This window comes from Mchenga conophoros, linkage group LG13 (assembly GCF_057382185.1).
Source record: "Mchenga conophoros isolate Kocher_MC1m ecotype Shallow Benthic linkage group LG13, M_conophoros_male_GT1.1, whole genome shotgun sequence".
Classification (NCBI taxonomy): Eukaryota; Metazoa; Chordata; class Actinopteri; order Cichliformes; family Cichlidae; genus Mchenga; species Mchenga conophoros.
Genome location: NC_140538.1, coordinates 8,173,781 through 8,189,373, shown reverse-complemented (window position 1 = coordinate 8,189,373; position 15,593 = coordinate 8,173,781). Strand labels below are relative to the sequence as shown.

General features: G+C 40.0%; 1 protein-coding gene across 5 annotated transcripts in view; it reads left to right on the top strand.

The window, feature by feature from the left end:
* Positions 1-15,593, top strand: part of abch1 (ATP-binding cassette, sub-family H, member 1) — a 36,852-nt gene that overhangs the window by 988 nt on the left and 20,271 nt on the right. Inside the window, exons 1-7 of one of the 5 annotated variants that reach the window (XM_085296248.1) lie at positions 1,698-1,714; positions 3,412-3,517; positions 6,319-6,467; positions 7,998-8,157; positions 9,007-9,161; positions 12,883-12,990; positions 14,472-14,565. In XM_085296248.1, the coding sequence (XP_085152374.1) occupies positions 3,446-3,517; positions 6,319-6,467; positions 7,998-8,157; positions 9,007-9,161; positions 12,883-12,990; positions 14,472-14,565 (738 nt within the window). In that variant the 5' untranslated portion in view covers positions 1,698-1,714; positions 3,412-3,445. Of the gene's footprint in view, positions 1-1,697; positions 1,715-3,101; positions 3,518-3,753; positions 3,976-6,318; positions 6,468-7,997; positions 8,158-9,006; positions 9,162-12,882; positions 12,991-14,471; positions 14,566-15,593 lie in introns of those variants that run through there. The other 4 variants (XM_085296247.1, XM_085296246.1, XM_085296249.1 and 1 more) reach the window with 4 other exon arrangements.

Below are 15,593 nucleotides of genomic sequence, written 5' to 3'. Positions count from 1 at the left end.
TCGCGTGTCGTTTATCCAGTTTGACTGTGACACAGACTGGGGGGTTTTGGCCTAATTGGCCAAAGTGGGCACACTCAATACTTTGGAATGATTAAACAATACTGTAGGGCTCAGAGGCGTCAGGGAGTTAAAAATAGCTACAAATGGACCTGTTTCTGCTCACTTGTGAGCCTGGGACATAATTGCTTTTCACCGAATGAAGTGGACAATCCCACTGTCTGTTCATTGACTTTTGCAACCCTCTCCGTCCTTTCTGTATGCTCTCTATCTATTCAACCCCCATCTCTAATCGTTAGCCCGGCTGTTGTTTAGTTAAACTGGTCCACTCTGCCCCTTTGTGGATATTTAAAGGCATTACACGCTAAGCAAATCAATGCACTGTGACTTCAGTGATGCACTGATGTTCCCCTTAATCCAAAACGCTGCAGCGAGAGTACTGACAGGGTTAAGAAAGACAGATCATGTTTCTTCTATACTAGATTTTCTTATTTCTTGACAGAGAGACAAAATTAGAAATGAGTATATCAGAGGAACAGTTCAGGTTGAGCATTTTGGAGACAAAGTTAGATAGGCAAGGCTGAGATAGCTTGGACATGTGTACAGGAGCAATGGTGGATATTTTGAAAAAGGGATTTTGAAGATGGACCCAGAAGGCACGAAGAAATGAAAAAGATCACAGAGAAGATTCATGGATGTAGGGAAGCAGGGCCTCCAGAAGGTCTTGCGCGACAGAAGAGGATGCTAGGCTTAGGTAGAGATGGAGCTTTGACGACCCCTAGCGGAAGCATCCGAAAGACGAAGATTAGTTTATCTTTAGTGGTTCACTGTTGACTCTATCATTGAATTTAAAGTCCTTCTCCTTACATACAAAGTCTTGAATAATCAGGTCCCATCATATCTTCCAAAGGATTTGTGTCTCCTCCCAGGATCAAACTGGAGACTTTTTGTTTGTTAGCCAAGTACATAAACCCCTGCACTATTGAAACACCCCTTAACAAGTTATTAGTTCTTATTATTGCTGCAGTAATAACACTCAAATATCCTACATATATCTCTATTCAATGCATTACTCGTGCCTCTAGTCCAGGGTTGGGCAACATGTTTTCCAGAGGGCCTTCCTGCCTTATGAAACGTCACACATTGATGACACTTGCATGGTGACATATGAAACAAAACATGGTTTCAAGTTATGCTGAAAATTTTACATTACATAAAAACATAACTCAAGAATCCCATTTATTCACATTTAAATCAGGATGTGTTTACATAGTCTGTCCAGTTAGGAAGCACATACCATTTTGAATCCTTTACACCTGCTTTGGTGCAAAAGAAAATGACAATGCATACACTGGAGAGGCAAAAACAAGACAAATGTCAGCAGCTTATTCAGTTTTTCCTAAATTAAACACATCCAGGCCTGCCATCACAAAAAAGATTTGCTGTGTCTCCCAGCACAGTACAAGAGTGTGGAGAATAAACCAGGAGGTGGGCTGTTACATGAAGAGATGGACAGTGTCTACCCAGCAAAGAAGAACAAGAAGAGCACTGCCAGAATCCTGCAAAATGACCTCCAGCAGGCTATTAATGTACACGTGTCTGGCCAAACAGAATCCAGGAGGGCCATGTGAGGGCTGAATGCCCTTTAGTGGGACCTGTGCTCAAAGACCAGTGCCTTCCAGCTTGACTGGCATTTGCCAGAGAAAAAACAGAACTGGTAGGTCTGCCACTTTTGCCCTGTTCTCATGACAGATGAAGTTACAGGCATCTTAACATTTGGCACAGCCTCCGTAAACTGTCCAGACTCACAGAGGCTCAGTGTGAAGAGAACACTGGTGATAGCATAGAAGTTTAACTGACTTTGTGTTACACTGCGATGATCAAGTGTTCCCTTTTTTAGCAGTGTATTTAAACCAGTGGTGTCGAAGTGTAGAACAGCACGCTTCACAATCTGTACATAGTATCAGCCGTCTGGTTTCATGTCCTGACTCGTAACTCGTAGTTGCCCCCCCCCCCCCACACACACACACACACTCTTTTTAAATAAGCCACAACATTTTTTCTTAGCTGTCATTAAGCATTTCTTTATATTAGACACTAACATGGAGGAGGAGCTGAATCTAAATCTCATTTTTAATGATTTCAATGCTGAGGTCTTTCTTTAGAGAAGGATAAAGTTGTCTCCATTGCATTAAACCCATCATATGTATTAGGAGTAGCAGGCAGCCACTGTGTAGCACCCAGTGATCAACTCCAAATATAAACCAGTGCCTCAGTCAAAGACATAGTGAAAGAAGAACATGTAATTTTCTGCACAAAGGGGCCCGCTGCGCCAACATCCAGCCTTGCAGTGCTGTCAGCGCTGAGAAGCATTTTGTTCATGGTTCCTTGAAATGTAGGAAAAAACTGAAGTGTTTTAAAAAAAATCATTATTTGTGGAAACAGCTATGTGGGCAATGACATTGCATGGTCATTGATTCCTTCTCTAATGTGCAATCAGTGAGAAAATTTTGTGTTTCAAACGGGTTTTTATTTACATTCGATTTTTGCATGTATTTTAATGAAGATGCAGTGAAGAAAAATCATAACCATGATCACAAGCATTTCATATGAGTCTGAATGTGCAGTGGTTATCCTCCTCCTTGATAATTTGTGCAGTTCTCTGTAGAATACGGGATAAACGCTTCTGGACCAAAATCCTGATTGATGATATTAATGTTCAAAGCACCGTTTGTGGGCTTCTGTGTGTCCACCCATAACTTATAAAGTGTTTAAGGTTGTCTGTCACTATATCATAGATACATGTGAAAAATAATGAAAATAAAAACTGGAATTATAAACTAAACTGTATAAAACACAAAGTTTGTGCTACTACCAGAAACACAAACATAGGAGCCAGGGGAAATTTCCCTTCTTTCATTCCGTAACAGTCATTTATGTGTCTGTGTCACATTCAGTTTCATCAATCAGTGATCAAACGCCTGCTTGACCTCGTTTCATCTAAAAGTCTCTTGTTTTTGTGCTTCCACCTAGCGGTTATTTTTGGAACGACATCATTACAAGAATCCATCGGTTAGTTTCACTTCCGTTGCTTTTGCAGCAGCAGTTAATGTTAGAAATGCCAAATGAAATGATATTAGCAACCTGGTGAATTCTTTTATTTCTTAAAAAATATATTATTAATCGAGCCCCTGCAGCTGCTTACAGGCTAGTGCAGCTCCGCATCAGCTAAAGCTGGCACCAAATTCTGGCCAAATAGATCAGAAAATTGCAAACTGCATTTCTGTGCATCTGTGGAATCGCTGAAAGCAGATCAAACAGCTCGCCTGACTTAAACCTAAAAATTCCCAGAGCTCATCATCTATCTAACTCTCTCCTTCTCCCCCTCTCTCCCTCATTCTCTCTCTCCTACAGAGACCCAGCCGGTCCGGCTGTCCTCCCTGCTGCCATGGCCGCGGAGGCTGCCGGTAGGAATGATGCCACGCGTGGACCTGCAAACAGCACAGAGATGGAGGTGCGGGTAAGATGCTTTTCAGGTAGTTTGGGTCGCTGTCTTTTCGCGGGAAGCCTCCAGGATCGAGGTGGTCCCTCGACAGCAGGCCTTTGTGCGCCGCTGCAGAGATGGAGTTGGGATTTATTTTTTCATTTTGTGTCACATTTCAGGCCAGAGCTCCATTTTTTCCCGTAAAGCAGGGAGGGTGGATGAGGGTTATCTTTCAGAGGGGGGGCAGAGAGCGACCGCTGAGCATCGCAGCGCTGCTGCAGCGCTCACGTCCTGCGTGAAAGGGAGAAGTGAAAGCGCAGCAGCTGGTCGGCTGCAGAGGGCTCGGCTTATAAATAGCCCTTCGTTGACTTCTCTTTCACAATTTTTATTCGGCAAATGTGTCTTCCTGAATTCGGAGAGATTTAAATACGGCCGTCAAGCCTGTTTTCTTCCACTTGGTAGTGACGCAAATTGGCAACAACTTGGCAGGCAAGGTAGGAAATTCTTCCTGATCAACAGAGCAGAGCCTGTTATGAATGAAAAGCGAGCCTCTGCTGGGCTGATCGAGGTCATTATCGCAGTGTACAAGCAAAAGAGGCAATGTGGTGTTTTCATCAAGTATAGGTCTGTCCATCTGGTCAGATGGGTGGAAGGGTGGGATTGCTACAAAAAAAAATGTGTTAGGAGAAAAAAAATCACGCTCTTAAAATATGTCATTAGTTTTTTAAAATTTTATTCCCAAGTATTATTTTGGGGACATCAGAAAACATATTGATGATTATGGAGCGCTACTGAGGTTATAGCACCAGTTAAAGTGTGTGTGTGTGTGTGTGTGTGTGCGTGTGCGTGTGCGTGCGTGCTATTGGCGTCTGTTCTTCATGCCTTCTTCAGTTGCTGGCTCTCAAACTCAACCTGTTCTTCCACTTTGCATTCATGCGGACGAGATGTTTGTGTCAGCTAATGTTCAAATGCTCTTTACCTGTTGACTTCAGTCTTTGGCCTCACTTCTCAAGTGCTCTTCATCCCTTCCACATCTCCCTTTTTCTTTACATCGTGTCCAATGGTGAGTTTGTGCTCCTTCAATCGGTTTGGTCTCCTCTAGATGAGGTTAGCCTTGTCTTTTTTCCAGGCCTTTCTCATATTCAGTGATGGATAGTCAGCGTTTGTTTGCATTTTAAATCAATGTGTCATCTGAAGTGGTTACAGTTGCCACACAGAATCAGGGTGACATGTCTGCAAATGTAGGCTAAAGTGCCAAAGGTGAGGCTAACCAAATGCAGCAGATTATTCACTGCAGTCTCCCTAATCTCCTTGCTGGAAAATGAGAGATTCTGGATTAAAGGAGGGAGTTTGGTGGAAACCCGTGAAAGAACGCCGTTATTAGAGATTACTGGACTCAGGATTGTTTTACGACCCACATACTTTGTCTGATGCAGCTTTGTAGTGATGCAGAGAAATTAACAGGAACATGAGAGTATGCTTGGCTGTTTCTGTGTGTTGTTTGGTCAGAAGTGAGATTTGTATTTGGCTTTTGGATGAAAGGGAAAACAACTTTCTCTTTCTGCCTGTTCGATTGTTTGGTGATTGGCTTATGAAAAATAACAGTTTGTATTTTCAGCTTCTTGCACTGAAGTCTTTCAAATCCAGCCTTGTTTCTCCTGCTGAAGGAGCTGCAACCTTCTCCAGGGGACTAAAACTCATTCAGGAGTCAAATGTTGTTACTTTAACAGTAATGATGGATATTTTATTTGTAGAGATGGCTAGGCTACACAAAATTATGCTTTTATTTTTAACAAGTTGAAATTTCCACTTTTGAAAAGCAGAAAATAGCACGGTACAGTATGGGAACATCATCTAAACTCAATTTATTTGTGGGTCTATAAGTGTTAAATATGTGTAAGCATTGGTTAACTGAGGTTCTGGAGAGAATTACATCAACATGTTATGGCTATAAAAAAGACACACTTATGTCAAGGGTGGTTTCCCCATATAAACTAACAGGTATTTTGTAACTATAAGGAATGGAAACTTCCTACTTTCAAATTCCTTGCATTTGTAAACATAACTGGCCAGTTCAGTGGGAAGATTCGTCTCTGTAAGTGGCCACTTAAATATTTTTCAAACTTGTGATTGAGCCTAACCGCTGTGACAGGCAAACGTGTTTAAGTGAAGCACATGTAAAAATTGTGGCAAATTAAGTGGTCGGCTCTTCCTGGTGGGAATATTTAATGATGGATGCACTTCATTTCAAGCACTTAATCAACAAATAGGAAAACATGTTAGAAATTAAAATGTGGCCACAGAAATTTGTTGTAGGAAACTTTTTTTTGCGGCATCTTCTAATCAATTATTTGTAGAAAGAGGAAGACTAGACAGTTATCCTACTTCCTCTTTGTATTTCAGTAAAAGCCTTCACCACAACAAAACCTTCACTTCATGTGCAGAAACGAAATGCACAAAGTTAAAACATTTACTTTAGGTTCAGTACATGGATGCTCTGTGTTTAACACAATACAAGACTTTGTGTGTCATTGCATAAACGTTGCGAAAGGTTGACTATAACTACAGATTATCTGCAGCATATTTGACATTATTTCACTGTCATATTTCCTGCTATAAATCCTTCCTTATTGGAGGAATACAAAAGCAGCGAGGTACATATTCTCCACTAAAGAAAATATTATTTAAAGATATTTGGAAGGTTTATGCAGGTGACAATATCTATATAGACTACAGCACGAGAAATCATTGTTGTAACGTTAAGTCTGCCAATACTGAGCATGCTTTTAGACTTGCATCAGGAATGTTGGTGTTTAACAAAATGTTCTCTCTTCCAGCTGAAGGAGGAAAAAATGAAGGCTGATCTGGAGGCGCCTCTGCCGGCTGGACAGGAAGACTTTGCGATCCGGTGTCGAGATGTGTGCCGATCGTATGGCAAACTGAAGGTCCTCAACAACCTGAACCTGGCTGTGCCACAGGGACAAATGTGAGTAGAAAATACCAACACAACCTGTTAATTTAGAGCGTTTTAACTGGACAAGACTATAAATTTTCATAACAAAAGTCAAGTGTAAAAATCAAAATGTAAATACTGAGTGAAATAGTGAAAAGCTGAAGGTGTTTTACTTCCTGTATCACTAACAGCAACAAATATTTGACTCTTTCTTTTCTTCTTGGTGAGCAGATAAATGCTTAACCTGCAAACAATGCTGACATTTCTGGGTTAGGTGTCGGGACCCAATTCAAGCTGCTCATCTTGCCTTCACTTTTGTCAAGCATCTATTGACTGATTAGCTGTTGAAAGCTTAATTTCCTGCAGGATATTCAGGGTTATCTTTATAAACATCTACATTGTTTCTCAATAAGGCCTTAATGGGAAAATTCCACTATCCCACAGGGGAAGGAGAGCTTAGCATGACACTGCAAAGAAATTTTCAACCTGATGTGTCGGTGACAGTTCAGCTCTAAGTGCACACATTTTGCTTCTGGTGTCGCTGTCTCTTAGTTCGTTCCGTTGTCAGTTTCTTATAGATGATCTACATTCATTTTTCTCTAATATGAATCTGCATTCTTGAAGTGACAAGTATGACAACAAAGAATGGGGCCACCAAAAACGTTGACCTATACTTTGTGTGCACAGGAAAGCATTGTTACATGCTTTCATGTGCACACAAAGTATGTAAGAGAAAATAAAGTCAAATGAACAACCTGGCAAATTCTTGAAGGTTTCTCATGTTTCTTGCTAGCTGGAAATATGTAAAACATGAATGTGAAAAACCAGTAAAACATGCAGACAGAACGAGTGTTACAAAACCCCACTGTGCTCTTGGAATATAACTTATATTGTTCCATTATGTTATTGTTCATTGTTTTAAACCTGAGGATAATTATCTCATTGATTGTAGAATAAGTATAGGCACTTTAACTTTCAAAATAATATAAATAATATAGTCTTTTATCAAGTTTTTCAAACTTAAACTTAAAAATGTGTTGAACTGTCATTGGCCTGTCTCCCGTCCAGCTATTTAAGCCATCAGTATTTCTAGACATACCTGATAAAAGTGCATGTGATAACAGAGTGCAGTGCAAACTCTGTGTGATGTATCTGAGACCGTTTGTAGCCTAGATATGAAAAAATACAATTTTTGATGTATCCAAAAATGGCTCTACATGAAAACCACTTTACATTCAGCAGACGTTAGTTGTAAGTTGACATTATGTATGAAAATAGTCACAAAGCCATTGCAATTTGATTTTTTTAACACTTAGCAGCATTAGCATCTCAGCGTCTTCAGAGGCTGGTATTAGACTGAAACGTCTAAAAGGAAATATCTGTCTCAGATTAGATTCCAGGAACACCTTTTTTCTAGAATGGTGAACTAGTTTCCTTTCAGTTAACTCAATAACCAGAAAGAGCAGCATTCCCTAGTCACATACTTTTGTACTGTCCCAGTGTTTCCCTCTGCAGGATCACGCTTTAAGTTCTATCTGAAATTTTTGTGATTGTGTTTTTCAGTTATGGCCTTTTGGGGCCCAGTGGATGTGGGAAGACCACACTTCTCAAATGCATTGTGGGAACTTTGAAAATCTCACGAGGTCACATCACTGTGCTAGGGAAGCCGCCTGCGTTTCCTGGCCACGATATTCCGGGGAAGAAAGTCGGATACATGCCACAGGTAAACACCACATAGTATATATTCACATTAAAATGCGTACCTTTGCTCTTGTTTTAATTTTTTTGAAATACTCATGTGCCCAAAGATCCTTAACATATTTGAATAAAGCAGCAAATTTGTTGAAGTGACACAAAGGCAGCCCTACCTGGTTTTATGTATTCTCTATTATTTGGTTGTTCTTAAAAAGCCTGTGAACTTACAATCAAAGTCCTTGCAGCCATTTGTCCACAGAAGGTTTAAGCAAGTGTGTTCTGTCCAGAAAATTATCACCCCAACATCCACATCAGCTGCTTTAAAGCCATAAAGATTGTATGAAGCCTTGCTCTGGGGCTTCTGTAATTTGGCCTTTGCTGCAATGAGCCACCTGTACCTGAGTGAGCCCCATTACTGTCATTAGGTATCTGATGAAGTAGATAACACAGCATAGTATTTGTCGTCTTGTGTGTAACCCTGACCATTGCATTCATCCATGCAGGAAGTAATCTGCAACCCAGAGTGGGAGGAATGTGACACCTTGAATGTTTTCTGTTACAGCAATGCGGACAGATGCATCTTTAAACTAGCGATATATACTGCTTTCTTGAAATTGCTGTTGCATAAAAAATGTATATCTGCTGTTATGTAAGACTTTAATCCTTCAACAAAAAGTACCAGCTTTAATCCTTCCCAGGAAGCAAGAAAATAAAGTAAAAGCAGTAAGAGTAAAACAGATGCTAACTTTGTACATGTAATAGATTTACATCCACTGGTGCAGTTGTATTTGTCCTGAGGTGTGCTGGAAATGTTGGTGTTTGTGACTCAATCAGAGCATCAGATATGAGTTTCATTTTCTGCTTTTGTGCTGCACAGGAATTGGCGTTGTACAATGAGTTCACCATTAGCGACACCCTGACCTTCTTTGGCCGAATTCACGGCCTGACATCTAAGGAAACCCAGGCACGCATGAACTTTCTCATTGACTTCCTGGATCTACCTCAGAAGACCAGTCTGGTCCGAAATCTTAGGTAAAAACCACATATGATGCAGCAGTTGACCTTACAGATGTGTAAGAGTGATCATCATAAAAGCGTATACTAATATTGAAAGTGTTTTTTCTGCAAACAGTGATGTGGTTCATGGATGTTAGATTTGATGCACGGAGATGTGAACTCATGCATTATTTCCCTAGATACAGCCAATTTATGAAGGGTAGCACTGTGCTTTTGCAGATGTCTGTGTGAAGACTTTAAACCCTTAATCTAAAATCTGTATTTATACCACAGGCTGTAAACCCAGTGTTACACCCCGGCCTAGGCAACCGGGGTGCAACGCAGGAAAATAAAAATAAGGCAAAAACACACGAGAAAAAACTAATACGGGCTTCCACAAAAATAATCCCAAAACGACATTTAAAGCAAGATACGACATTTATTTACATCACCAAACACAAGGCGCCAAACTATTTACAACAGGGGGGGGCAGATCGCGACCATGACATACAGAAACACAGGGCTTAAATACATAGAAGGAGCAATTAGGGAATGGACCACAGGAGGGAAACACAGCTGGGGCAAATTAGACCTGACGAGACAAGGAAACGTAAACTGAACACTAAGATAACACAGACTTTCAAAGTAAAACAGGAAACACATAACAGTCACGCCAAAACAAAACGCCTAAAACAATACACTGCCAACGCCGAACCGTAACACCCAGGCTCAGTAAAACATTATGACTTTTCTGATAAAGCACCAGGTGAAACTCAGGGGCAGTTGTACAGTACATTATATTCCCTTGATTATCACTTTCCATTAGTGGTGTGAGGTTTGACTGATGCCAAGATACCCAATCAAATCTTACCTTGCAAGGCAGCTGGGTTCTTGATCACAGTCATGCGATAATCTTATCTTGCCATGTTTAACGCTGTACTCTTATACCAGATCCACAAATGTAACTGTAGTTGTTTAAGGAGCTCCTGGCCAGTAAGGTAGCAGCCATAGACACAGTTTAGCTGTGACAGAAGACAGTTGGACAGATGGAGCAATAATCAGCCACTGACACCAACTAGATGGTTTGGTAGACTAAGGAACTGCTAGGTTTTTAAGTGCCATAGATTGCAGCTTGTTTTTCTTCTTAGGCACTTTCTATCCTCCTTGTGCTATTGATTTTACTGGATGCAGTTAGCATATTGCAGTATCTCCATGACATAATGCTCACATTGCTCAAAAGTAATTTGGCATACTGGTTGATAGGGAAAAATGTTTATCCCTGACTGGTTGGCAGTGGTTCCTGGAGGTTGCTGGCTGTCACTGGATGAAATCGGTTGCAAAGAAGGTGCTGTACAAAATTGCTTTGGTTGCTAGCAGATTGCCTCGTTGCCTGTAATTTTTAAGTTTGTCTGGATATACTCACTATCATCTAGCCAAGTATTAATAAAACTTGAAAATGTACAACGCAAACAGGAAATGGAGAAGATTTGTCTTCAAAGTAAAAGTAGCGCCTCCATGCCATTGCCAACATGTTTCAAGGTGCAACTTTTACTTTGAAGGAAAAAAGTAAAAAATGTATCACACTTTTCAGTTTCACTACAGTGTGAGAGTTGCTGGACAGTGTTTGTAGATAAATTCATCACTTTCATCTAAAATACAACCAGTTATAAGCAATGACATGGAATCTTTTGCCAACTGGTCAGGAAATACTCATTGTTGTCAGTGGGTCACTGACCAGTCTGTCGGCCTTTGTGACTGGGCTTTAGCAATCATTTTCCAAGCAACTATCATCAACATTCAGCAACCAGTTGAAATACTCATATTTCCCCCCATACAAATGTCATTGCCAACTGGTCACAGATCAGTCTCATGCGTGGCCAGAGCCTTATTCACTTCACCCTACATTGACACCATGATTGCCACACATCCAAAATGGTGTAAAAGTTAATGTTGCCTGATTACTTGTAAAGTGTCTACAAAACCTCAATAGTTAGATATATTTGTCCAAATCCAATAATTTTTTGAAGTAGGCCTTAAAAACATTCAGTTTGTGTTGTTTGAGGAACTGTTGGCCGGTTGCTCCACAGCTATGGCTTAATCTTCAATGTAATCGAAGATAAATGGATCATCTGTCAACGTGCTAACTATACTAGCAAGCTATCCTGACTGCTATTTTTTAATATTTTTCAAGCAGCTCCGAATTCTTGTTTTGAAAGGTGGCCCTGGTTTGGAAGTCTTTTATGCAGAGATTTTCTCACAACAACATAAAGAACTGTCTACTGACATGCTAACTATATAGCTAGCTACACTGACTGCTTGTTAGTTTTTAAAGTCTGTCAGACTGCTGCTTGTTTTCCCTAATTTGTGCTTCCTGTAGTGTTTTGCTGATAGGATTGGTTGCGTAACCGATAGTAGATAGACACTGATAGAGAAATGGGTCATTCAATCACATGCCAAGGTTTTTTAAATGTGCCGTATGCTTCAAAATAGTATGCACAGATGACTTTCCAGATGGTTCTTTTTAATAAAGGTCAAATCAAATCTGTCAACAATTTTCTAGTTTAAGTATATAATGAAGTAGACTTGATAGATTACTCAAATTCAGAACCACAGTTAAAGCAATGAGAATTTAGTTTAGTAATGTACTTTGGAGCATTTTGCAGCTATTGTATAAACATTAGCATTTTTCTACTGTGTTTTTCATCAAGGGAAAGTTCCACAAGCCTCCCAAACTATTTTTACCCACAAATTCAAACCAAAAGTAGACAATCTGGCAACACTGGTTTGCATGCTTTTGTGTAGCCATCAAAGCAAAGGTCCCTAGAGTCCTAGGGATATTATGTGAAATTGCCTGCATATTCCAGTCTCCCCTGCTGTTCATAGGCTGCAGCAAAGTCCCTATTTTCACTGTAAAGACATCAAAGTTTGTCTTTTTCAATCTTATGTGCTTAATATACAATATTAAGCTTCTCATAAGCAAGAAAGAATTTCTGATTATTCAGAAGTTGTCGCTCTGCATTCAACATCACTCCCACTTGCGTCACCATCCAGACCAAAAGTTTGAGCACCACTACATTGGCAGCTCACTTTGAAACATGCAGCATGATATTTTTTTGTGAACAAGTGATCATATCTGCAGAGTCTTTATGACTAGTATGAAGCCAGCTGCAGCTCTGTTTGCTTGTTGTTATCTAATCACAGTGTCATCCTTTGCACATCAAAAAAGTGAGAGCAAAAAGCCTCATTCTTGAGATGACATTTGCCTTTCTGAGTTCCTGTTTTCCAATCTATGGTAATAACTCCTTGAGGCCTGTTCTTGTTTTTTTATGCTTTTTCAACCAAAAAATAAAAGAATAGTATCCTCCTTTTTACGCTCAGAAGCTTAGTCTGCATAAGCTGTAAAACCTCTGGAAATTATTGAGCGAACTCTTTGATTTAATTTATTTTTAGAAATGTTACTAATTATTCTAACTATAAGAGATATAATTGCTAAAGCTCCGGCAGATCAATGCAAGTGGCAGATTACTTTATGGCCCTTTTATAAGAGTAATCACCATCTCCGGATTCACAACCCTGGTTCAATACAAAGAGCCTTCTGTTGTCCAGGAGGCCCTAACACCAGTTTTCATTAGAGGCTCATTTAATATTCATGGTAAAGTTGGTAAAGATTTTGCAACAGGCTGATGCCTCAGCTTGTTCTTCCCCCATCGTGGGAGAAGATTCACTCTGTTGCCCTTTGATTGCTTTTGTGTTACAGTGGAGGTCAGCGGCGAAGGGTGTCTCTCGGGGCGGCTCTGCTCCAGAATCCAGAGCTGCTCATCCTGGATGAACCAACAGTGGGAGTAGACCCTGTGCTCAGATCCAAGTATGTATACCGTCTGTCTTCTCCTGTATCATGCAGCACACGTGCACCGTTGTTTTCCAGGTGATGTCACCAAATATTTTCCTGCATAGAGAAATGATTTTGAGGCGCCAGAACTGAAGGAAGATTACTACCAGTGTAATATAGTTATTTTTGCCACTTTTGTTAATGAGAGATTTTCATAATTCATGTATAATAGATCTTTTCATTCACACATAATGAGAAATAAAAGAAAAAGTAGTTGATCCTAAAGGGCAAAATAGAAACCCTGCTGTCAAGCACAGCTAGCAAAAAATCATAAACTAAAAAAAGACATCAAATTAAGAGATTTATAAGAATGTATCATTTTAAAAATCATTTTTAAGTCTATGGCATGTGCACCAGTTCCAATCCCTTCAAAAGTCCTTACAAAAACGTATTTGTGATTTTTTTTTTTTTAACATTTGTACAATAAATAAAACTATAAATGTTATCTTTAACCAAGCTGAGGACTCTAATGCAGGACACCACTCAGTAAAGGTTTGCAGATTTCACTACAAAAGTCAGAGAATATTGCAAGGAAGGAAATGGGGAATCCTGAGGTGGAAGGCGCAGATGCAGTGGTGCTAGAGGCTTGGCAAGTGAGCTGGTGGGCAAGTCCAGGGAGCACGGGGCATGTCTGTGAGTGGCGGTGAGTGGACAGGCAGAGAATCCGAGAAGCTGAGGTGATGTGCAATCTTTTGCACAGGGCGACAAACCAAGGTAAGACTAGTGAAAAACATGAACCTAACAAGAGAACGGGAAGCCTGAGCAATACTAACATACCAGTAGACAGAGCAGTCAGGCAACAAGTGAGAGGACAAGCCTGAGCTCATTTGCAACAGGTGCAAATGCTGCATTTGCACCTGTTGCAAAGATGCAGGGCCAAAAGGGCCAAAAGGAAGCCGCTTGACCAGACACACACCCACCCTGGGAAAGAGAAGCCAATAGAACGCAAGAAGATGAAGAAGTTCCTAACTTTTGTTTTCAAGGGGCAGCCCATCAGATGAAGATTACTTAAATGGACAGTTGTGTTTTCCTATATTACGGCATAATTAAATATCTTTTTTATCCAGTTTCCTCTCTTTTGAGAGCCCACTGGCATCTTTATATTTTTCTATATAGACAAAAGTTAACACTACAGTAAAATTACATTTCCACTAAGATCTCTGCATGGATTTATCATTCTCTCTCTTATTTACTCAACAAGATGGCTAATATTTAATAAAGTTTTGATAAAAATGTGATAAAGGCTACACCCATATTCATGCATCGATAAGCAAACACTGGTGAAAGCATACTGTACCCCCCAAATGTGTTACTCCAGTGTCATTGTGTAATCACAAAGCCTCTTAAGATCAGACGGCTGGCAGCAAAGCTGTTGCTGGCACAGCTGCGATTTTGAAGCAAACTCCATTACTGAGTGGGTCAAGTGTTTCAAGGATTTTTTTCTGTCTTCTTTCTAGGATCTGGCATCACCTGGTAGAGATTGTGAAGACGGGAAAAGTCTCTGTTATTATCACCACACACTACATAGAAGAGGCCAGGCAAGCCAATGTGGTGAGTTAAAAGGTTGCTGAATAAATGTGAATATGTTAAACACATAAATTAAGGGGAAATGGGACTTATTCAATAGAAAATCAGTTGTGTCTATGAATGTGTGTGTTGATTCCTGTTTTGTTTTTACTCTATAAATCGTTTGTACTTTTTGGATTTTCTTGAATCCAAAGCTCAGTAAAGGTTCACTTGTAGGTTCTCCTGTCTGTAGGAAAAACATTTTATTTTAAAGTTAAGATTAAATGGCTGGTTGGCCTTGAAGTTGAACCTTTGCAACAGAAGAATGAAATGTGTGCTTAAGACTTTGCATACTCTGAACTCCACCCTGTCAACAAACAAATCCAGGTGCTATAAAGAAAACACAGAGAACTGAAAGCCAGGCAGGCACACACAGTCATCATCTCTTTGTAAACCTTATAGAATAGAGTCGCTCTAAAGGTCAGCAGAGCTTTCCAGACTTTAGCTCCTCATATTTACAACATATTTCACTCATGGTGAAACTAATGCTTGGCTCAGCACAAATCCATTCATTCACTGAGTTCATTCATTGTTTCACCAGTAATCTCCTTTGAATATATAGTCTGTAAAACCACATTTTCTCAGCATGTTTATACTCTCAATTTTGGCAGAAGCATCATATTTGCTTGTGCATAGCCTATGAAATTTTGTTTGCAAATGCATAAATTTGTGCAATGAAAAATATTGATGCCATTTAGTTTAAATTTAACTTGAAGACTGGAAGCAGATTGGGGACAAACTGTATAGGGACAGTTTTCTAAAGCTGAAGCTGCTGGCAAGGAAATGTGCAACACAAAGAGCAGTTTTGAGAATACGTGCTGTTTTCACTGTCTCTACCTTAGTGTTATAATGAGCTAATCAATAAATTGCTGAAGAGCTGAAGAGATTTACACAGTAGCTCGTGTAACCACAAGTGTCAAATGAAGAGTCAAACATTAGACAATGGCTCATACTTAAACCTACACTTGTACCACTATTGCACTGCTAATAGCTCTAGACAACAGTACAAAACA